Source organism: Heterocephalus glaber, unplaced genomic scaffold, assembly GCF_053883595.1.
Source record: "Heterocephalus glaber isolate CG9 unplaced genomic scaffold, H.glaber_assembly_v1.0 deba00000470, whole genome shotgun sequence".
Taxonomy (NCBI): domain Eukaryota; kingdom Metazoa; phylum Chordata; class Mammalia; order Rodentia; family Bathyergidae; genus Heterocephalus; species Heterocephalus glaber.
The window spans coordinates 12584574-12609169 of NW_028258145.1; the positions used below are offsets into that span (position 1 = coordinate 12584574).

The 24596-nt window shown below is 39.4% G+C and overlaps 1 protein-coding gene and 1 long non-coding RNA gene across 5 annotated transcripts in view; one reads left to right on the forward strand and one right to left on the reverse strand.

Moving 5' to 3' along the window:
- Polr1b (RNA polymerase I subunit B) lies at positions 1–23553 on the forward strand. Of its 2 annotated transcripts, XM_004844526.3 has the most exons (15): positions 1–259; positions 2330–2497; positions 2718–2864; positions 4165–4297; positions 6426–6562; positions 7464–7687; positions 8405–8576; positions 11247–11418; positions 12080–12361; positions 14743–14876; positions 16264–16434; positions 17722–17878; positions 20031–20227; positions 20683–20936; positions 22154–23553. In XM_004844526.3, exons 1-15 carry the CDS (start codon positions 83–85, stop codon positions 23034–23036), a joined length of 3408 nt encoding a protein of 1135 aa, XP_004844583.1. In that variant the 5' UTR covers positions 1–82; the 3' UTR covers positions 23037–23553. The 2 variants fall into 2 exon arrangements, with proteins under 2 accessions (XP_004844583.1, XP_021113824.1); XM_021258165.2 differs by lacking the exon at positions 14743–14876 and having other exon boundaries at positions 16264–16445.
- LOC106009379 (uncharacterized) overlaps positions 22603–24596 on the reverse strand; it is a 6425-nt gene continuing 4431 nt past the window's right edge. For all 3 annotated transcript variants that reach the window (XR_001183447.3, XR_002394807.2, XR_015448506.1), the window contains one exon: positions 22603–22893. This is a non-coding gene — a long non-coding RNA (uncharacterized LOC106009379). The remainder of the gene's footprint in view (positions 22894–24596) is intronic.

Genomic DNA, 24596 nt, shown 5'->3' on the forward strand with positions numbered 1-24596 from the left:
AGGAGGCCGTGGGCGTCGGGGCTCCGCCCACTTCGCTCGACTAACGTGGAGCAATCGTGGGTTTCCCAGGTGCGGCGGTCTCATGGATCCCAGCGGCCGGTGGCGGAACCTGCCGGGCGGGCCTAGCCTAAAGCATCTGACCAACCCCTCGTATAGGATCCCGCGGGAGCAGCAGAAGGCGGCGTTGCAAGAGCTGACGCGGGCGCACGTGGACTCCTTCAATTACGCCGTGTGCGAGGGGCTCAGCCAAGCGGTGCAGGTGATCGCGGCGTCAACCGGGCTCCTTTCAGCGCTTTGTCCCCGACGCCGCTAGGAACAGCGGGGCTGACCCCGGAGCTGGCTTAGGAGAGGAGTCCGGGGGGTAGGGGAGAAACGGGGGAAGGGGCGTGGTGAGTGAAGCTCCGCGGGAGGGCCGGTGGGGCCCGGGAGGAATGGGGCAGGGGCCCCAGGGAGATGGCTGGGGGCCGCAGTATAACCCTAAGTACTCATGCTCCGTGATCGTGCTGGGCTTTGTGGGTACTAGAGGGAGGGAAAAGCAGACGTAGAACAGATGCTGGCCTTGGCCTCCTGCGACTTGCCCTGGAGTCGACCAGGGGAGATGGATTTGATTTCTGGCCTTCCGGGTTATATAATCTTGAGCCGAGGTTTGTTGTAGGACTGTTTCGGGGTCCTGGGAGAGCAAGGAAGTGGGCCATCTGGGGCATGCTACCCAAACATAAAGGTGCACACTACTTTATATCCCTTGAAGTCCTTTCCAAACTACCTTGGAAGGTTCTGAACTGACTCAGGGATAGATTGTAATGTGCAAGATCAGGCTTTAGTTTTCTTTTCTTAGGATATTAAGGAGAGAAACTACTAGGCCCCAGTTCTGAATTAGGCAAGTGTAGAGGAAGTAAGAGTTGTGTTGTGAGAGAAAGGAGTAGGGATAATGTGGAGACCTTCTATTGCCAGTCTGATACTTGCAAATACTATGGGAGCCATTAAGATTTCTTTGGAGATTAATATTCCTTAACCCTTTTGAGGGAGAAAAGATGTCTGAGAAAAATTATATCTAATTAAAAGTGAACCGATCCTAGGATTTATTAAAATAATGACAAAGGAGTCCAGGATTGAGATAATTAGGGAAGACTTGCTCAAATAAAAGACATGCATAGAATTAGTAATATGTATGTAGACTGGAAGTTCCCAAATTTTTTTTCCCAAGACCTCTTGCTTTAAATTCTTGGGGGACCCCTAAAGAGCTTCTATTTATTGGTGTTTGTTACAAATTAAAATTGAGTTTTTAGAATTTTTAATCCATTTAAAAATAAACCAATTATATATTAACATTTTATGAAAAATATTTTCTGAGGCAAAAAGTATTAATAAGTGAATTGCATTTTTAATGCCTGGCTTATTAGAAGACAGCTGGATTCTCTTATCCGCAGTTGTTCATAGTTAATATATAAGAAATCTCTGGAGGCCTCCTCAGAAGAATAACAAAGCTTCCAGGGAGTGGTGCAGAAAAGTAGCTGCTGTGGAAGGGAGAAGCCCACTTTGGCCACCACCTTTCCCTTTGCATGGCTCTGACTTCAGTAAGAGGCCAGCATGGAATGAAATGTGAAAGTATCAACCTAAAGAATGGTATTAAAAGTGTCTGGTCCTAAATCAGAAGGCTATGTCCCCATCCTTGGCCTGTTAGCAGTAGTCCTCTCCCTGGTCCCCTTTTTTCTGTCCACAGAGAGTATACAAGATAGGAGAAGGCAGACATTTGGTTTAGAGGAAAGGCATCTTTATTTTTGGTACCAGGGATCAAACTCAGGACCTAGTGCTTCCAAGGCAGGTGTCGAACCACTGAGCTAAATCCCCGGCCCTGAGGAAAGGCCTCTTTATAGCTGTATCCTTAGGGCCTACTGTAGAATCAGGTACATATGCACAATCAGAAAAATGCTTAGTTAGTGCATTATAATTTCTAAGTAATTAATGAAGTTATGGGTGGGCTGCAGGAAAGGGCTACTCTTTACTGTTCTTTTTACATGTGTCACTTTGGCATTATTGATAATCAATATATTGCTTGTAGAACATAAGAGATTTGGGCCAGGCATGGTGGTACATGCCTGTAATCCCAGCCCTTGGGAGGCTGAGGCAAGAGGATCATTGTGAGATCCAGGCCAGCCTGGGCTACATAGTGAGTTCAAGGCCAGCCCGAACTGCATAGCAAGCCCCTGTCTCAAAAAACAAAAACCAAACCAAACCAAAAAAAAGAACATAAAGGATTTGGAAAAGTCTTAGAGAAAAAGTGCATTAAAAAATAGAAGCCATTTACTTAATGGTGTGCATTGTGTTTCAGGCTATTCCTTCCTTTGAATTTGCTTTCAAAGATGAGCGAATCTCTTTTACTATTGTGGATGCTGTCATCAGTCCACCCACAGTTCCTAAAGGGACCATTTGCAAAGAGCTCAGTGTTTATCCAGCAGAATGCCGAGGCCGAAGGAGTACTTACCGGGGAAAGCTGACAGTGAGTATCAGTGGCAGCGTGTGGCTCTTGTCGCCCATTTTTGATAATGTGGTTGATTCCTAAGAAGTTTTATACTAGACTTTTGCTTTCTCAATACTGTCATCATCTTCCAAATCTACAACATGAGATTTAATTATAATTTTCTTTCTCTCATTTAGAATTCTCCTTTGCCTCACAGATTCAGATCTTTTCTTTAATTTTTTTCTCTGATTTCATGTAGGCCGATATCAGCTGGTCGGTGAATGGAATCTCAAGAGGAGTCATTAAGCAGTTTCTTGGCCATGTTCCCATCATGGTGAAGTCCAAGCTTTGCAACTTGCACAACCTTCCTCCAAAGGCCCTCATTGAACACCATGAGGAGGCAGAGGTGACCACAGGGGCCTGGGCTGCATGACCATAGTGAAGGCCTAGTTTGGGAATGTGAAGACAGGAAGCTTGTCCATGGGAGCACGTTTTTTCTGTCTCCTCCAAGTTCCAGTTTCTGGATAAGAGGGGCATTAATATCTTGTCTGCATACTGTGTATAGCTCTTGATGCCTGTCAGCTGGGATAGTATGAACAAGCAGCTATAGAATTAGTTATACAGTTCTTGTTTGGGAAAAGAACTGGTAGGTTTTCCTCTAATTTTCTGAATCATGTATATTTAGGGATGTGCTTCCAAGAAATATTTTTTAAAGCTGTATTAAACTATAAATATTGCAGGAATGCCTGTTTTACTGATAGTGAGATTCTGTGAGCATACTAAATGACTGATGTACCTTCCCCTCATCATTTCTTTTAACTGTGTTAGGTGGCTTTGCAGTATGGAGTTGAAGTAATCACAACATCTAGATTGCCTGCAATAGGGACACTGTTATACTGTGGAAAAAAGGTTTTTGATGTCAGCTCTTGGTTTGCTACCCAGCTCTTTCACCTGCCAGTTGTGTAGCTTTGGGAATTTTAATCTCCTGAGCCTCAGTTTCTTCTGCTGAAAATGGGCATAATAGCTTCCTATTCATTATTACAAGGGTTAAATCTTATGAGGAAGTAAGCATCTAGCATATGTTTGTTTCATAGTAAGCAACTAGTTAATAGCTCTTTATTGCACAAGTATGAAATTGACTGGTGCTATTGAAAATATTTTCTTGAGAATATTTTTCTAGCTGGAGATTTAGCTCAGTGGTTCCACCACCTCCCTCGAAAGTGCAAGATCCTGAGTTCAATCCCTGATACAAAAAAAAAAAACCACTCACCAAGAGAATATTTTTCTATGTTTAGCTAACCAAATTTCTAGTTCCCAGTCTTCGTACAACCAGGTTTTTACTTATTTGCTAAACCATATAGAACCAAAATAGTTACCATTTTTATCTTTAGACTTCTCTTTGGAGTTTTGTTTTTTAATATCATTTGAAGATTGCAGTAATTTTAGGGGAACAGAAACACAAGTTAGGTTGTGCCTGTCTGGTAGAAGGACAGTGCCCTGTTTTCCTTCCATACTCTCTCCCATGTCCCTAACATACTCAAGAAGACTATTGATCACACATCTTTACTATTTTCAAGGAATCACCAGTCCCTTTCACCTGTGTATTCCCTTCCGTATGTTCTACTACACCTGGCTTGAAATAAAGTTCATGTTTACAGTTAGTCATGTGCCTTTGTTTAACAAATTATAATTCATTTCTTTGGCAGGAAATGGGAGGATATTTTATAATCAATGGCATTGAAAAGGTCATCCGAATGCTAATTATGCCTAGGAGAAATTTCCCCATTGCGTTGATAAGACCAAAGTGGAAAAGCAGAGGGCCAGGTTATACTCAGTTTGGTAAGTTTTAATGATCATTGGAATGTTCATTTAGAAAAGTTTAAAACTTTTTTTTTTTTTTAAATAGATGCATCAGGCCAGGGATTTAGCTCAGTGGTTTCGCCGCCTGCTGCACGAGTGCAAGCACCTGAGTTCAATCCCCAGTACCAAAAAAAGAAAAAATAGACGCATCTTTGCCAGACATAGTGGTATAATGTTTGTAATCCCAGCACTCGGGAGGCTGAAGCAGGTGGATTGCTGGAAGTTCCAGGCCACCCTAGGTGACATAGTGAGTTCAAGGTCAGCCTGAGCTACATAGCAAGATCTTGTTTCAAAAACCAAAAAAAAAAAACAAAAACAAAAAAACAAAAAACCCCCAAATAATATTAATAAAAAATGTTTTAAGATGCATCTTTGTAGCATTTTTAATAGTTTTTTTCTCTTACATAATTTTTGTTTTTCTATTAATCATTTTTGGGTTAAGATTTGTAATGGAGGTAGAGAAAGAAATAGAGAGATTGATCAAAGGGAACAAATTTCAGTTATAAGATGAATAAGTTCTGATATCAGTGTACAGTATGGTTACTACAGTTAATGATACTGTATTGTTTATCTGGAATTTAGTAATGAAGATTTTAAATGTTCTGACTAGCACATGTGGGTGTGTACACACAGAGATGGTAACTATGGGGAGGTGATTGATGTCTTAATCAATTTAATTATGGTAATCATTACACATTGTGTAGACGTTCATTGACTGATGGTATCACATACTGATAAACCAGTCCTTAGTTGAAAATATCGTACATTGTAATGCACTTAATGCACTAAACATCATGGCATGGGCTAACCTACCTAAATGTGCTCAGGACACTTACATTAGTGTTGAGTCGGGCATAGTGATCTAACACAAAGCCTGTGTTACAATAAAGGATTATCTCATGTACACATGCTGGTCACATAATGACACGATGGGATACAAAAACACAAAATAGTGTCCAGAACTAACTGGCAACATAGTACATGGTAGAATATCCTATCTTGATCATGTGGCTGACATCCAGCCTAATGAGAGAATATCACATGACATTGCTAATCTGGGAAAAGATCAGAATGTGTATGACCTTTGCACCATTGTAAAACCAAAAAATTTCAGGTCAAACCATCATTAAGTTGGGGCTGTCTGTATATGTATTAAGTCATCACTTCAGTACATACAATTTTATCAGGTAAGTATTTTTAAATGTTTAAAAATAGACCTTGATTACATAGTGGGAGTCCTACTTTCTGTTTTTTCCAAACTGAAGAACTCCATGTATTTGTTACTGCTTATGAAGATGAAGGCTGACTTGACTTGGTTGTAGGTGAGCATGGGCCTTGGAAGTCCTTTAGTTCAGGCTACTTTGGCACTTCCCTTGGGTCTCATCAGAGAGCAAGTGGCATTCTACAGTTAAACAGTTTATCTTTATAAGCAAGACCAAAGTCAGCCTTTGATTGTTGCCATATTATGTCATTTAGAAAAACAGTATCTCAAGTTAGGTGTAGTGGTACATATCTTTAATCCCAGCACTGTGGGAAGCTGAGGAAGGAGGATCCAAGTTCAAGACCATCTTAGCCAACTTGATGAGACTCTGTCTCAAAATTTAAAAAAATATTTTTCTTTTTTAAAGGGCTGGGAATGTTGCTCAGTGCAAAAGCCCAGAGTTCAATCCCCAGTCTTGCAAAATAAATAAACAAATAATTGGTGTTTCAGCATGTCTGAATGTCTAGGCATTTATTCTTTTGTTTTAGTTGATGTAGTATGTGTTAGCAATCTTTGTCTGAAGCCAGGATAAACTAAAACTCTAAAATTTTGCTTTTCTCCATTTGAATTGTTGGGTCAAGCCACCATCTCTTGATCAGACTCTACAAAGTGGAAGATTCTGCTCTACAGTGGCCTTGGAATATAGTTTCTTGATATCACAGTTTCACAACCTGGGGAGATGTTTTCTTCCCACAGGACATTTTGGCATGGCCAAAAATCAACTTTTGATTAAACTTAGTGATTTGGCTTTAATTATGTCTAAGAGAGTAAAACAATTCAGAAAAAATAACAATTGAAGCAATTGTAGTATTACCAAGCTTATGATTTTATGTATTTGTTCAATAGGGGTTTCTATGCACTGTGTGAGGGGAGACCATTCTGCTGTCAATATGAACCTTCACTATTTGGAAAATGGCACAGTTATGTTAAACTTCATTTACCGGAAAGAACTGTTTTTTCTTCCTTTGGGATTTGCTCTTAAGGTATGACTCAGTGAATATATTTCTTCTGTCATGAAGAGATCCATTGGAAGTCGCATCCTGTGTACATTAGATGGGTTCTCTTTGTTATAAGAACATGCTCTTTTATTTATCCACTGCTCCATAACAGATTGCCTCAAGATTCAGTAGCTTATAACATCAGTGAATTTCTGTGGGTCAGAAACTTGAGAATGGCATGGCTAGGCAGTTGTGGCTTTGAGTCTCAGGAATTCACAGTGAGATGTCAGTAGGTGTTGCAATCACCTTAAAGATTTGACCAAAGCTGGAAGGTCCACCTCCAAGGTGGTTCACTCACTTGGCTCTTGAGTTGGCGCTGGCTTTGTGAGGTCTCACTTCCTCTTAGCAGTGTTCCCCTAAATCGGTGGTGGCAAAGCTATGGCACAAGTGCCACAGCAGGCTGTTTGTGTCATTAAAAGCTCTAAAAGTTCACCATCACTGCCCTAGATAGCCAAGAGAACAAGGAAGGAGCCACAGTGCCCTTTATGGCCTAGCCTTGGGAGTCTCTTTGCTGTATTTTCGTAGTCATACAGACAAACCCTGATTGAGTGTGGTTTCTTGGAGGCTATCATACAAAAAATGTTTTATTTTGAAAAGTTCAGTTGAGCAATAGTGGAGTGCTACTTTTTTTCCCAGTATTAAAAATAGAGAAGAAGCTGGGCGTGGTGGCACATGCCTATAATCCCAGCACTTGGGAAGCTGAGGCCGGAGGATTGCTGCAAGTTCGAGGCCAGCCTGGGCTACATAGTGAGTTCAGACCCAGCCTGAACTACAAAGTGAGACCCTGTCTCAAAAAAAAAAAAAAATTAGAGAAGAGAATTGTAACTAAATATTTTAGTTGTTATTGGTGAATGATTTTTATAAAACTTTTTTTTTTCTATTTTAGGCACTGGTCAGCTTTTCAGATTATCAGATTTTTCAGGAGCTTGTCAAGGGAAAAGAGGATGACTCTTTCTTTAGGAACTCTGTTTCTCAGATGCTAAGGATCGTAATGGAAGAGGGTTGTTCCACACAAAAACAGGTCCTTAACTATCTAGGTGAATGCTTCAGAGTAAAGCTCAATCTTCCTGACTGGTACTCAAATGAACAAGCTACAGAGTTCCTGTTTGAGTACGTGTGTTTGGTCTGCGTTTGTGTTTTGGGGTTGGGAGTAGGGTGGAGGGATGACATGGATTGCAGCATGTACCCACAAGTCATCAGAGTGAAACTGGGGTAGAATCCTGGTCCTGGCCAATTAGAACCAGCTTTGTCTCTGTGGCCATCTTTGCTTTTCTCTCTTACCATAACTTCATGTCATTTTTTTGTACTTTTATTTTGAAATAATTACTTCAGAGAAATGTGCAAATAACACATTAGACAGCTACTAATGTGGTTCATGGTTTACTATATTTACTTAATTACTTTGCACATAGATACACGTTTTCTTTCATACTCTTTGAAAGTTACAGTCATCATGTTGCTTTATTTCCCCACAGCAAGGACTTTGTCTCGTGTAACCACTGTGTAATTACTAAAGGAGACCAGCTGGAGTCCAGTGATGTCCATTATGAAGCCACAAACCACATTCTGAGCAATTGAAATGTGGCCCATGCATCTGTATTCTTAATTTTAATTTTAATTAAATTTAAATAGCCACGTTAGCCAGCATAGCTCTAGACTTTGTGATGATATTCTCTTCTTTGGCTTAATGTTGCCAGTAAAGATGAGAAGCAATGTTTTGTAGTAAGGACTTTTTAAAGTAAATGTAAATTATGGGCCTTGGTCAGTAGGACATTAAATGGGACTAGCGACTGTGTTGTTTTAAGCTTTTTTCTTTCTATTTTACAGCCAGTGTATCTGCATCCACTTGAAATCCAATATTGAAAAGCTTCACTTGCTTTGTTTCATGACCCGGAAGCTCTTTGCTTTAGCCAAAGGAGAGTGTATGGAGGAGAATCCTGATAGTTTAGTAAATCAAGAAATCCTTACTCCTGGTCAGCTCTTCCTTATGTTTCTAAAGGTAAATGCATGCTGCTTTCACCCTGTACCACCTGTCCCACTCATGGAGTAGGGTGGTCAAATCCTGTGTTCAGCATGTTTATCATTTCTAGTTTTGGCATTTTCCATAGTCTCTGTGTACCCATGAGAGACTTGGTCAGAAATCCTAGCATACCAGGTTCAGTAATTTAATGTTTATTTTATTTTTGTGGTACTGGGGATTGAACCTAGGGCCTTTTCACTGAGCTGTATCTCCAGCCCTTTTTATTTAATTTTTAAATTTTGAGATAGGGTCTCACCAGGTTGCCTAGGCTAGGCTCAAACTTTCGATGTTACTGCCTGAGTCCCCCAGAGTGGGGAGGTTATATGTATATGCCACTATGTCTGGCTTATTTAAAATTTTTAGATAAGGGCCAGGGATTTAGCTCAGTGGTGCTACCGCCTGCCTAGAAAACACAAGGTCCTTAGTTCGATCCCTGGTACCAAAAAAAAAAAAAGAAAACTTTAGATAGCCTAAAGATAACATCAAATCATGGTCTTAGCATTAATTATAAATAGCCTGTATGTTAAAATTTATTTATTTATAACATTTATTTGTACCCAGCACTTTCTTAGCCATTCACAGACGTGGGGAGAGCAATGAAAACTAGTCTCCTGATTCATACATGTTCCTGCTTGAGATTGAACAAGGTGATGCTTTGCCTTCTCAGCTTTTGTATGTAAAGAAGGGTCCTTTTTGACTTCTACCTAGTGTCATATTTTTTTGCCCATTTTTGTGCTTTTTTTGCTGTTTAAGATGGCCCCCAAGCATAGTACAAAAATGCTATTTAATGTTCCTAAACGTGAGAACACTGTACTGTGCCTGTGAGTTCAATGTTAATGAAACAGCAGTATATAATAAATAAGGTATCTTTCAACAGAATCACATAAAATAGTGTGTTACATATTGATCCGCTGACAAGTGATCTGATCAGAGACTTGCAGTTCTGAGCTCCTGGGAGCAATAGTTCAGTATTCACTAATTGATATTTACAATGACAGCATAGAACATAACCACTATGAAAAGTGAGAACTGACTGCATTTAGGTATGACTAGTGCCAAAGAGAGTTAGCGTGATACAAACATGATTTCATATACAAAGGTACAAGTTCCCAATGAGAAATATAAATGTATTGTATACCTAAAATGTACCAATAAAAGAATTTAAAAAACAAAAAAAAATTCAGCAGTGAAGCCATCAGGAAAAAAAACAACAAAATCATGATTCATAGGAAATTTGAAAGTTGCAGGCATTTTATATTTTGCGTATTATCTAAATGATTTACTCTAAGAGATAATGTAGTAGGATGGGAGATAGAGAGAACTAAAGTTAAAAAAAAAAATCTTCTAATTCCTTACCTAGTCATTCTTAAATTTTCACTGAAAGGTAAGATTTTGTTTTGTTTTGTTTCTATCTGCTCTGTCCATAAAATTAAAATTGAAAATTTCAGCGGGCTGGAATTGAAATCAAGCACCAAAAGTATCTGTAGCCTTTCAGGTAAAGGCTGATGTGCATTTCCCAGCTCTGTCCTTAACCTGAAGCGTCCTGGTCCGTGGTACCACACACTATTAGGACTGTGTCTTCAAAAGCAAGTCATTAAGGCGGTCTGTGTCAGCAACTGAGGAAATAGAAACTGTTTGAGAGATTTCACTGCTTTAGAACATCTGATTTCCTGACCTTTTACCAACCATATTTAAGCTTCCAAATCTCTGAGCTTGAGACATGAAAAGTCTTCAGAATATTACATGACAGTGACAAAATGAATCGCACACTACTTAGCCATTTCACTGAGCATTGGCGGCAGAGATTGCAGCATCCTGTGTGATCAGGTGATTCTTCTGGGCTGAAGGAGTGAGAGACATTACAGAGTGTCCTTTCTGGACTTTGTTAACAGACAATGTAGAAGCAGCTCATCATCTCTGTGGCATCTCCCCTTCTGCCGTAGGCATTTGAGACCAAAGCAGCAATCCCTGCAGTGTTGTCAAGAAGAAAAGTAACCAAGAGCTCAAAGTCTCCAGATTAGATTCAACATCCAAGGGCAGACTGAAACTGGGTAAAGGCCAGGGACATTGCTAAACACCCTACAATTCACATAGGACAGCCCCTCACACAACTCTCCAGCCACAGCGTTCATAGTGCTGAATTAAGAAGCCATGCTTTACACTAGTTTGTCTTCTGTTTTAAATGATACCAGGTCTCATGTAGAACATGGTGGTGCATGCCTGTAATCCTAGAACCCCGGGAGACTGAGGCAGGAAGATTGAAAGTTTGAGCCCAGCCTAGGCAAATTAGCAAGACCCTGTCTCAAAATAAAAAGTAAAGGGCCGGGGATTTAGCTCAGTGGTTCAGCTGCCTGCTTTGCAAGTGCAAGGTCCCGAGTTCGATCCCTGGTACCTAAAAAATAAAAAGTAAAAACATGCTGGGGATGTGAATCAGTGCAAATATTCAACCCCCAGTTGAAAAAAAAAAAAAAGAAATGCCTGGCCTCCAGTAGAACGCTGAAGAGCTGTTTCTCAGGTTTGTAGTTTACATATTTTCCATGTCAAGTGTATGAGTGGTCCTTTGTTGGGATTATACAGATTATATGATAGTAAATATGAAATTTGTGGCAATTAAAACATTGTTTAAAATTTAAATTTTCCTTATTTCAGGAAAAAATGGAAGCTTGGTTAATGTCTATTAAAATAGCATTAGATAAGAGGGCTCAGAAAACCAATGTATCCATAAACACTGAAAATTTGATGAAGATTTTTAGTATGGGAGGAGACTTGACAAGACCATTTGAATATCTTCTTGCTACTGGGAATCTGCGTTCAAAAACAGGTGAAATTCAATAGATAGCCTTTACTTTTGTAATATTTTTCACATTGCTTCTTGGCTTTTTGGCTAAGATCAAGTGTGTGATATTTTTCAAGTTATTTGCATAATGTAGATTTATGTGTCACTGAGGGAGGTTTTTTTTTTTCATGTTATATTTTGATCAGTGTCTATTGGTCTGAAGGCTTTTCAAATCTGTGTAGCTTAAATCCAACCCTAATGACCACATATACTTGTTTGCCTCCTAAAACACTACAGACCACTTAGGTGTGTGAGGAAGGATTACTAACAGGAAGTCTGTAAGAGTTGCTCTATATGCCCATCCCCAAACTATCTGAATGATCTGGGAAGCTTAAAAAGTGGCGATTTGAACCCAGAAAAAAAAAAATCTGCCTTTTTAAAATACAGGTGCTACTGATACAGATTCTTTTGTTAGTGTGCTAGAGGAGATAGGCTACCAGTTAGGGCATATATAATTTGTGAAACTTGGGGATTTAAAAAATTATTTTCTGTAAATTCTTCACACTCATCAGAACTAATTGAGTAAATATTTAATATCCCAATCTGTGATCTATAGAGTGCTCTGAGGTTTTGTCAGTTTAACAAAGCCTCAAAAGTGGACTTTTAAAAATTTGACATGTTTTTCAGTGGCTTTTGTTTTATTAAGGTCTTGGCTTCATGCAAGATTCTGGACTTTGTGTTGTGGCTGACAAGCTGAACTTCATTCGCTATCTCTCCCATTTCCGCTGTGTGCACAGAGGAGGTGATTTTGCTAAGATGAGGACCACCACAGTACGCAGGCTGCTGCCAGAGTCCTGGGGCTTCCTTTGTCCCGTAAACACCCCAGATGGGGCACCATGTGGTCTAATGAACCACCTTACTGCCATATGTGAGGTCGTCACACAGTTTGCATATACAACGTCTATTCCAGCTTTGCTCTGCACCTTGGGTAGGTGGTATACACCAGTAAGCAACCTTCTTTGGTTTTATGGTTTTTAACAGCAGCAAACCATTGAGTTCTTTTAGAGGTTCATTAGAGAATTTTTCCAAGAATTATTTTTCATTCTATGCCAGAGCTGGGCTATTTTCAATAGATCAGTAGCAGTTAATGTTAAAAATTTAGAAGCTGGGGCTTGGAATTTAGCTCAGTGGTTCTGCTGCCTGCCTCGAAAGTGCAAGGTCCTGAGTTTGATCCCCGGTACCAAAAAAAAAAATTTAGCAGCCGTTGTGTATGGTATTTTTTTGGTACACCTTTGCATCTTTAAGTAGAAAACAGTGTTGGTTTGCAGGAAGACAGTTAAAAAGGAGATTGCGTGGTACAGTGGTACCTTGGTTCACCAACTCAATTCTCTCTGATTTTGGTCACAAACTGAACTGGACAAGAACCAAATCAAATTTCCCCATAAGGTCAGCATTGAACCTAACTGTTGAATTTGACTCAGTTCTCATCCACCTCAGTTGGCAACCAAAATTGTGAAAAGAATCAAGTTCGTAAACCAAGGAACCAATGTATAGCCTGATGTCATCAGATACATGACCTCTCTTCCTGGTAGCCTTGTAACTGTCTCTGCTTTGACTAGGAAGCTGTCTTATCATTCTTGCAGATTGTGTATTTGGTTTAAGTTTACCTTTATTGGTGAAGAGATCAGCCTTTTTTCCTTGAGTGTTTTACCATCTTTTTGTCCTAGAGTTCTGCTGTTGTGATTTACAAACCGGAAGTGTTCTGGGCCTTTCGTGGTCTATGGGTGCAGTCTCCAATAGAATTAGTGTTGATATAGTAAAACTTTCAGTTTGTAGGGATGAGATAATAGATATTCTCAAGCAACCAAAGGCCATTGAGTCAGGGATCAAGAAATTTCTGCTTAATAGTACTACTCCTAGTTAGAGAATAACTTTTGAGAAGGGAGCCTCGGAGAAAGTAATCAAGAAATAATCAACATTCGGAGGATATAATCAGTGTAATCTGTCCATTTGTGCTGCAAGGAAAACAATAGTTTTGTTTGCTACCAGAGATTAAAAATGTCAAAGGCGGGCCAGGTATTTAGCTCAGTGGTTTTGCCGCCTGCTGCGCAAGCACAAGGACCAGAGTTCGATCCCCAGTACCAAAAAAAAAAAAAAGGAAACAAAACTTTAGGCCCGGGGATTTAGCTCAGTGGTTCTGGCGCCTGCCTCGCAAGCACAAGGTCCCGAGTTCGGTCCCCAGCACAAAAAAAAAAATGTCGAAGGCCAGGAGAAGAGAAAAAGAAATTTATAAATATGTAATATATCCAACTGCAGAAAATATGGGAAGGGTTATTTGCTCTTGCACTGGGGAAGAAGTCAGAAGAGAAATGGCCAACTGACTTCCTGTAGACATGATGTTATTAGGATGAGAGGTGAAACACTGAGTGGGTCACCTGTGTTACTTGCTGTCCCCAGAAGGTAGTTTTAGTGTGTGGAAGACTCTTCTTTTTCACTTAACTACAGTTGATCCTCATTATTTGTAGTCCTTGTATTCTATAAATTTACTGCTAACACTGAATTAGTGACACTGAACCAATGCTCCTTGGGCTCAAGGAAATAAGGACTCAGTTCCCACAAATTTAATGTTGAACTCACAGTCAAGAGCACTGCAAGTATGTCTAACATACGTATTTTATCTGTATAGCATACTACAGCTGCTTTGCTTTTAGGAACATTAGACCACTTTGGCACTATACTTGAGAGTCATCTTAAATAAAATCACCATCAAAAATGCAAAAAACTATCATTGAGTAAACCTTGAAAAGGACACTTATATACAGTGTGAGAGCAGAGAGAAGAAGCAGAGTGTGTGTACTGGTGATTCACTTTTTGCTCCAGGACCCTGAAAGAGCCCATAGTATTTTGTTATTAAAAAATGTATCGTGGGCTGGGGATTTAGCTCAGTGGTGCCGCTGCCTGCCTCACAAGCGCAAGGTTCTGAGTTTGATCCCTGGTACCCCCCAAAAAAACGTATCGTGGGCATATTTGCAAATATGGAATCTGCAAGTAATGAAGATCAACTATAATTAGATTTTTTTGGAAGAAGCTAACACATTTCCATGGCTCAGAAATCAGAACATTAAAAAAATATACAGTGGAAAGCCTCCCTTGTACCCTGTCCCCCAGCTAGTCTTGTCACAGGCAAGCAGATACTAATTTCTCATGTGACCTTACTGAAGTGATTTTTACTTACACAAAATGATACAAAACCACCTGATTTAGAGACGGGACAGTTAGATATCCACAGAAAGATTTCGCCCACTTGGAGGGAATTGGAAATGTTGCATTCAGCACCTGATTGATCATTCTCCTTGTTCCCTGTACCAGGGGTCATGCCTGTTGATGGAACACCACATTGCCCATACAGTGAGTGCTATCCTGTCCTTCTGGATGGCGTCATGGTGGGCTGGGTGGACAAGGAGCTTGCTCCTGGCATCGCAGATTCTCTCCGTCGTTTTAAGGTGATCCTGGGTCTTTGCAGGTTGTCATATCCCTTGACCTTCTGTTTCAGTCCTTTTCTGGTTGATGAGGTAGCCTCAGGGCAGTCTGGAAAGGATCAGTGTCAGAGGGCTCAGTTGAAGCTCATTCCAGAGGTGCCTGTAACCATCCCTCTGGTGGGAGTCTTGCCTTGCTGACTGACCTTGTTCATTGAGATTGGTGGCAGACCTGTTGTGCACATGCATTTTTTTGTAGTTTCACTGGAGCTGCAGCAGCTACTGTGCCAACCATCCCTTAATTGAGGTTTGTTACTTTCTCTTGATCATTTCAGGAAGCATCTGATGTTAGTTTATCCCGTGTGATGTTAACTTTAATCTCTTTAAGGTGATTTTAGGTTACCCACTGTACGATCACTGTTTTTGTCTGTAATAAGTAATTTGTGGAAAAAGTAGTTAAGCCATGGTAAAGCTCTTTTCCTCATCTAATTTCCACCCACTAGTTGATTAATTCTTTGCTGAATCCTCAATATTCCATTATGAGTTAATTATTACTGTGGGGGTCTCTAAATGATGTTTTCTGACTCAACCTTTGTTATTCTGTGACAGCTTTTTTCCTTGTTTATTTGTTCTTTTACATCAGAATAGATTTATAGATGCTTGTTTTTATCTCATGACTATAATTTGTTACTATCTTTATACGAGGAGGGGTTGAGACAGGGTCTCACTGTGTGGCCCAGGCTGGCCTTGAACTTGAGATGATTCTCCTGCCTCAGCCTCCGAAGTGCTGGGGTTACAGGGGTGCGTTACCACATCAGCTGTTACTAGCATCTTTACTGATGCTCATATTGTGCCAAATTTAGTCAGTGGACTGGTTCCTGCTTTATTTTTATGGTAAATATGCATAACACAGTTTACCACTTCAACTATTTTAAGTGTGGTATTAAGTGCATTCACATTGTTGTGCAACCATTACCAGTATCCATTGCCAGATCTACAGGGGTTCAAACTCAGGGCCTTGCACTAGCAAGGCAGGCAGCAGCACTACTGAGCTAAATCCCTAGCCAACCATATCTTTTTCATCACCTCCATCTGAAACTCTGTAGTCATTAAACAGTAACTTAATTTTCATCTTTCCTAGTTTCTGCCATATGCTCTGCTTTCTGTCTCTATAAATTTAACTATTCTGGGAATTTTTGACTGGGTTATTTCATATTACAGTGTTCTCAAGGTTGCGCCCACATGGAAATATGGGACTTTTGCCATCCCTGAATAAGAGGGGAATAATGTGCTGTGTGGGATGAGACTGGCAGGGACAACCATGGCTTTAGGGCACTGGGTTTATTGCTGGCATGACTTAGTTTCTTAAAATACTGCTTTTCCATCAAACTTTTTGTGTTGTTGTTGAAACTAGGTGTTAAGAGAAAAAAGAATTCCTCCCTGGATGGAAGTGGCTCTTGTCCCCATCACAGGAAAATCAAGTCTGTATCCAGGACTCTTCCTTTTTACCACTCCTTGCAGACTGGTACGCCCTGTGCAGAATTTGGAATTAGGCAAAGAAGAACTAATTGGAACCATGGAACAGGTGCATACAATGTGTGTGATGGGTTGGTCTATGGGCTTGCATGGTATACAACTTTTAGAGACTTAGCTATTGCTTATTAAGTGCAGTGTGAGCAAGATTGGGTGAAATACACCCATGAAATTTTACCTTATTCATGCAGGTTGTAGAAAGTCAGAACTTTCTGTCCCTTCAGTGGCCACCACTAATCAGTTTCCATGTCTTAACCTTATTCCATGGGAGCTGAGAGAAGGCTGGAGGTCACATTACTGCCCTTTTCCATTGCTGGGACAAAATATCCAACACCTGAAGCTTAAAGGAGGGGTTTATTTTGGTTGACAATTTTCAGAGGATTTAGTCTCCAGTTGGTTGGCACCAAGACAAACAGCATGCCAGAAGGACCTGGTGCAGGACAGTTGCTCACCCCATGGCAGCCAGGAAACAAAGCAGAGAAGGAAGGAGCTGGGGAGGGAAATGCATCCTTCAAAGCCAGGCCCCCAGTGACACACCTTCCAAATAGACCCCACTTCCTAACAGGACATTTGGCTATGAACTCATCAATGGATCAATAATCCACTAAGAGTATGGAGCCCCCTGATCCAGTCACCTTCCAAAAGCTCATCTCTGAACATACAAGACTTTTAAGGGACATTCTAGATCTAAAACAACACCTTCCCCACTCTCAGAGCTCCTGTGCACTTGCCTCTTCTCCTGCTGGCAGGATGGAAGCATCTATTAGACTCACTCCAGTCTTTGCTTGCCTCTTGGTAGCTGCAAAACTCTGGGCTTTATGTTACTTAGAAAAATTATCTCTTATTTCTCCCTCACGGTTGAAGGTAAATCTAGAATGAAATACATAAGGGCCGGGGATTTAGCTCAGTGGCTCCGCCACCTGCCCTGTAAGCACAAGGATCAGAATTCGATCCCTGGTACCAAAAAAAAAAAGTACATAAGGCGAGCTCCAGTCTTTTTTTTTTTTCTTTTTTTTTTTTTGCTGTTTTGAGACAGGGTCTCACTGTGTAGTTCAAGCTGGCTTTGAACTCACTGTGTAGCTCAGGCTGGCCTCAACTTGTGGCAATCCTCCTGTCTCAGGCTCCCAAGTGCTGGGATTACAGGCATGCACCACTATGCCCGGCACTGTAAGGTGAGTAAAGAAATTTCCTTGTGCTTCCCACTGGGTCCCTTTGACATGCTGGGTGAGGAAAAACATTTTTAGAGACTTTGCGAGCTGAATTCTAATAGTAAGAGTTAAAATATTAGCAATTATGGTTATTGTGTGCCTTGAACTTCCTCATCCTCCCTCTTCTCCAGCTCTTCATGAACATTGCCATCTTTGAGGATGAGGTTTGTGCTGGAGTTAACACGCACCAGGAGCTCTTCCCACACAGCCTGCTGAGTGTGATCGCCAATTTTATCCCCTTCTCTGATCACAACCAGAGTCCAAGGAACATGTACCAGTGCCAAATGAGTAAGGTGGATGGGGGTGGGCACACTTACACAAGAAAAGTGCTCAGAACATTTTACTTTGAAGTAATTTCAAACTCAGAAAAGTTGTATGTGTAGAATAAAGAATTCACATGGACCCATCATCTGTTCTGTTAACATTTTGCCCATCTGAGCTTTAGAGCTAAGTTGCTGACACAGTACCCCTTTACCCCTAAACATCAGTGTGTATTTCCAACAAGCAGGACCTCTCCTGCATAGCCTAAGATAATCACAATCAACAACTTGAACATTGATACTATTTACAGTCCTCATTCAAATTTTGACCAGTCATCAGTTCATGACAGGTTTTTTTCTTCGCCGCATGCATCCAGCCCAAGATCACACATTGTATTTATTTGTCCTTCCTGTTTTCTTCAATTTAGAATAGCTCTTTAGCCTTTGACATTGACATTTTGTCTTGACATTAATTCTTCAAAGTCACCTTTTCAAAGAAAAAGGTACAGTAATTTAATTTGTCACTTGTCCATCAGTTTGAGTTTGTCTAAGATCTTATGATTTGATTTTTGAAGGAAGGATACAAGCCTTTCCAAGTCACTCACGTAGTTATCACTACTATTGCTCTTTAGTTTTGTCTGGAGATTCAAGATTTTATCATGTGTAAATTCTCTTCATTCTGGAAAACTTCCTTTAGCAATTCTTATAGTATAGGTTGCTGGCCAGATTTTCTTGGTTTTCATTTTTCTGAAAACTGTTCATGTTCACTTGAAAGAAACTTTCACTGGATATATAATTTTGAGTTGACAGTTACTTTTCTTTCAGCATTTTAAAGTTATTATGCTGTCTCTTTTTGGTCTCTGTCATTTCAAATTAGAACGCAGCAGTTATGTATTATTGTTTCCTCATATATAACAGATTGTTTTCCCTCCGTCCTAAGATTTTCTTTTAATTTTTGGTTTTTAGGAGATTGACTATGTTATGTCCTAAATATGACTTTTTGTGTTTATCCTGGTTAGGATTTGCTGGTCTTAAATCTTGGAAGAAATAAAAACTAACTGACTTTAGAGAGTTTTCCACCATTATTTTTAAGGCTTTTCTTCTCTGTTTCTTTTTTTAAGATTTAATCATGTATCATTTATGTTAAACCTTTTGATATTGTCCCATAAGCCATTGAGTTTCCTTTTTCTTCCTCAGATTGGACCTTTTTTTTTTATGTATCATTATTTTCACTGACTTTGTTCTGTCATCTAGTGAATTTTTATTTCAATTTTTAAATTTTGGTTTTCAGTCTAGAACATTCATTTGTTTCTTTTTTAAATAGTTTTTAATTTTCTGAAGTGTCTTCATTTCACTGTGGACATATTTTCCTTTACATTTTTCAGCATAGATTATATGATAGATGCCTTGCTAATTCTTGTGGATTCATCTTATGATCAGTCTCCTGTGAGAGCTCTTTTCTTGAATGCTGGTTGTGTTACTGTTTGTACGCCCACTAATATATTGTATAATGGGCATTGTGAGTAATGTTTTAAAAACTGTTAGTTTTAACTGGTAGTTTATTTAGCTTTTCATCTTAGGTAGGCTGCTTGGCTTTACCTAGTACATGCATAACTTAGGAGTCTACCAAGGATTTGGACTCAATTTATGTGTAAAATTTAGGACTGTCCCTCTGTAGTTCTCTCATTTCTAAAATTTCCCACCTTACTTTCCAGTTGCTGTTTGTTGTGTTCTGCATTTTGTTCCTTGGCTCTTTGAGACAGTAAGGCCATGAGTTTTTATCTAAATTGTAAATATTGCTCCACCCCTTTTCTTGCCCCAATGGTAGTGTCCTATAGTTTGTGTATAGCCTCTATGTCCTCTCTTAATGCTTTTTATTATGTTACACATAAATCTATAAAGTAGATATAGAATTGTTTAGGATGTGTTAACAAATGTATATAAGTACTGTAGTTTCATTAAATGTCATTCTCTACTTCCATTTAGCCCTGGTCAGGAACTGTTGATATAAGTAAATCTACTTCATTTTCATAGCTAGTATTAAGTCTGTAGTAAGCATGATTTATTTATTTATTCATTCCTCTATGGAAATACTTAGTTATTTTCAATTTTATTTAACACTTTTATAATTTAGAGTTAAAAACAGAAAATGCAGAGACTTTTCATTTTTTCCTCTGTAGGTAAGCAAACCATGGGCTTTCCACTTCTCACTTACCAAGACCGATCAGATAATAAACTGTATCGCCTTCAGACTCCACAAAGCCCCTTAGTAAGACCATACATGTATGACTACTATGACATGGATAACTATCCAATTGGGACAAATGCCATTGTTGCTGTGATTTCTTATACTGGCTATGATATGGAAGATGCCATGGTAAGTTTCACCAGGTATTGTCCTAATATTTTTTAAAATTTTATTTACTTTCTTGTTTATAATGAGATCACTGAAGGAATATTTGTGACCCCAAAGACCTACTTTTAGGCACATGATTATGCTATTAAATGGCTTGCTCTTGGTCTAAGTTCAAAGTGGGCAGGCCTTGAGAAATATTCACTGAATATTCTGATATGCACATATTTTTTATATCTAAGTACATATTATGAGTGAGGGTTGAGTGATAATATACCTTCCTTTTATATTTATTTGTGATTAGGTCTTAAGCCACTTATGTGTCTGGCTTCAATTAGCAGTGACTTGGAAAATGTGGGGAGAGTTTTAAAATCAAATGCCACTTATCCTAAACCAATTATTAGTATACTCCTTTCTGGCTTTATTTTGAAAATTCTCATTTGGCTGTTGGCTCTTAAATTGATTCTTTGTCTTCACAGATTGTGAATAAGTCTTCTTGGGAACGTGGCTTTGCCCATGGAAGTGTCTATAAGACAGAGTTCATAAACCTATCTGAAAAATTTAAGCAAGGAGCTGACAGTCTGGTGTTTGGAGTCAAACCTGGTGACCCACGTATCATGCAGAAGTTAGATGATGATGGACTGCCATTTATAGGAGCAAAACTACAATATGGAGATCCACATTACGGCTACCTAAATCTCAGCACAGGGGAAAGCTATGTGGTATACTATAAGTAAGTTTGGGCATCTGTGCTGTTGTTTAGTTTCTTTCTCAGTGGAATTGCTAGAGGTTAATAAAAGTTACCTTTTTTTTTGGTACCGGGGATCGAACTCGGATCCTTGTGCCTCCATAGCAGGCAGCGAAACCACTGAGCTAAATCCCTGGCCCTGAAAGTTACCTTTTAACAGTAGAATTTTGGAGGAAAAAACTCTCAGTGCTAGTTCTGTTATTAAAGTATATGTGTGCTGCTATAACACAATGCCTGAGACTGGGTAATAAAACCAGAAATCTATTTCTCCCAGTTCTGGAGGTTGACCTGGTGTCTGATGAGGACTTGTTCCTCATGGGAGGTAACATCCAGGTGACCTCACATGTTGGAAGGTAAAAAAGGGGTAAACAAATTCCCTCAAACTTCTTTGTGGAAGGGGTTGGATTAGCTTTATTTATTTTTCATTATGTGTGTATGTTTGTAGTACATAACAATTACATTCACCTTGGGGAATTGGTACATATACATACTGTATCTAGATCATTTTTACTCCCCTTTCCACTCCAGCCCTTCCTTCCCCTCAAACCTCTTACAAGGTCACTATTTATGAGGGCTCTGTCCTCATGACTTAATATCCTAAAGGTCTCGCCTCTATCATCACCACAGTGGGGATTAGATTTCAGCATGAACTATACATGCAGACCACAGCAGGTATAATCTCAGTGAGAACTTCACCGGCATGGCTCAATGGGACAGACTTTGTACCTGTTGCACTGCCTTTTATCTGTGATTTATTTTAAAACTACTATTTGAACTTTCATATGTGGTGTCAGGGATGTTTCCTAGCCAAAATGTTGAGTTCATTATGCCTTTTATTAAAAATATTCATTTTAGCTTCTTTTATAACAATAGATTTCAGTAGGCCTTTATGATAGGTTTTCACTTGTCTTTGTTGCTAGTATTCTGCCTGATGAACACATAACCCTATGCATACTTTTAGAAATACCAGTTGTGTTTGTATCAGTAAATAGCATAAGAATAAACATTACAAATACCCTTTATGAATCACTAATTATATTAACAAAACAAGTCTCTTAAGTTTATTTGTTTTTTTGGTACCGGGGATCGAACTTGGGTCCTTGCACTTGTGAGGCAGGCGGAGGAACCACAGCTAAACCCCTGGCCCTAAGTCTCTAAGTTTAAACAAATAGCTTATCTTTTTATGTTTTATTTTTTCTTAGGAGTAAAGAAAATTGTATTGTGGATAACATCAAAGTGTGTAGTAATGACTCAGGGAGTGGAAAATTCAAGTGTATTTGCATCACAATGAGAGTCCCTCGGAACCCAACTATCGGAGATAAATTTGCCAGTCGACATGGGCAGAAGGGCATTTTGAGCAGATTGTGGCCAGCTGAGGACATGCCTTTTACTGAGAGTGGGATGGTGCCAGACATTCTGTTCAATCCCCACGGTTTTCCATCTCGTATGACCATTGGTATGTTAATTGAGAGCATGGCTGGCAAGTCTGCAGCTTTGCATGGTCTCTGCCATGATGCTACACCCTTCATCTTCTCTGAGGAGAACTCAGCCTTGGAATACTTTGGTGAGATGTTAAAGGCTGCTGGCTACAATTTCTATGGCACTGAGAGGTTGTATAGTGGCATCAGTGGGGTGGAACTAGAAGCAGACATATTCATAGGTGTGGTTTATTACCAACGCTTACGTCACATGGTATCAGACAAATTTCAAGTTAGAACAACTGGAGCCAGGGACAAAGTTACCAACCAACCTATTGGAGGAAGAAACGTCCAAGGAGGAATCCGTTTTGGGGAGATGGAACGGGACGCTCTTTTGGCTCATGGTACATCTTTTCTGCTTCATGACCGCCTCTTCAACTGCTCTGATCGCTCGGTGGCACATGTGTGTGTGAAGTGTGGCAGTTTACTCTCTCCACTGCTGGAGAAGCCACCCCCTTCTTGGTCTGCCATGAGAAACAGAAAATACAACTGCACTGTTTGTAATCGCAGTGACACTATTGATACTGTCTCTGTGCCTTATGTTTTCCGGTATTTTGTGGCTGAACTGGCAGCAATGAACATCAGAGTGAAACTGGATGTCATTTAACTTGATGCCTGCCTTTTGGGTAGGAAGATTCATCAGATTAAAATGAAATATAACTAGTTCAATGAAGATAGTATGATTAGGTCACTCTTGTTTTTTTTTCAAGAGTGTTAGTACTTTAAGACGAGGCAATCAGGAATTCAAGTTTCTGAGTCTGTTTGGTATAATAACTACCAAAGTGGGGTTTTGGTATATTTTTCAAAAATTCTATGTGTATCTTTTTTTTTTTTGGTACCAGCGATCGAACTCAGGACCTTTTTGGGCATGGTGCCACTGAGCTAAATCCCTGGCACTCATATATCTTGAGAAGTAGATCATATAAGAAAAAATCTTTCTAGCTCTAGATTACCCCTTCCCTGCAAAATCAAAGCAGGAAAAAATATTTTAAACAACATATGGAATTACAATTGTTATACAAAAAAGTATGTTAATATATACAATCTAATAAGTTTGAACATATGTATAACTTGGAATGCCATTACCATGGTAAAGGTAATAAACATATCCATTATCTCCAAAAGTTTGTATCTTTTTTGGTGTGTTTTTTTGTTTGTTTTTGGTAAGAACTAAACTCGAGATCTATCCTCTGGCCAAATTTTCAAATGTGCAATACAGTAGTGTTTAACTACAGAAACTGTTGCACAGAGCTCTACAATTTACTTGTCTTGGATAACTGCAGTTTTATACCTATTCAACAACAGCTCTTCATTTCCCCTCTCCGTGGTCTCTGTGAGAGCCACCATTCTACTATTTCAATGAGTTTGACTATTTTAGACAGCTCATATAGTAAGATCATGCAGTTTTTTTATCCATGTTAGCAGGATCCAACTGTGTTGCCATATTTGGGAGAAATAGGCCAGGGTTTCCTCCTTTAGGACTGAATGATATTCCATTGAATGTATATACCACATTTGTTTTTTATTCATCTGTCAATGAATATTAAGTTTTTTCCATCTCAGAAATATGGTATTTTAATGTGAATAATATTAAAATTTTGAGATAATTTGTATTTTTTAAACTTTTTTTTTTTTGTACCGGGGATTGAAGTCAGGTCCTTGCGCTTGTGCAGCAGGCGGCGAAACCACTGAGCTAAATCCCCAGCCCAATAATTTGTATTTTTTGATACTAACCCTCTGAAATCCAATAGGTATTTTATAGTCTGTTCTATACTTGGCTCTTTTATTAAGCTGCCTTCATATCATTTTGTGGCAGGTTTATTACATTTTCCTGTATGGCTGTACTGTTCCCTTGTTGATGGGTATTTGGGCCGTTCCATTTTTCTGTTATTAGAAACAGTGTTGGCAGTAGATAATTTTGTATATACTTGTGTAAGTATAAGATGCCTTGATTGTGAGAGCTTTCCTAAGATAATTATTGAGTCTGGCTTTAGATGGTCTATCACTAATTACAGGGGAGTTAGGACAAGACTGAGAAAGATCTTACCTATTGGTGATACATCCCACTAACAGAATCTGAACTGTAGACTTTCTCACTCCCCTTCATTCTCTGTCCATGATCCCAGAGCTGAGGTCTGTTGTTCAAGTCAGCCTCCCATTTCATGGT

Bases quoted from the DNA above. Each gene is read 5' to 3' on its own strand.
- Polr1b (XM_004844526.3), top strand. From the start codon at position 83: ATGGATCCCAGCGGCCGGTGGCGGAACCTGCCGGGCGGGCCTAGCCTA. The intron at 260-2,329 runs GTGATCGCGGCG...ATTGTGTTTCAG, and splicing joins GGCTCAGCCAAGCGGTGCAG to GCTATTCCTTCCTTTGAATT. The intron at 2,865-4,164 runs GTGACCACAGGG...TTTCTTTGGCAG, and splicing joins AACACCATGAGGAGGCAGAG to GAAATGGGAGGATATTTTAT.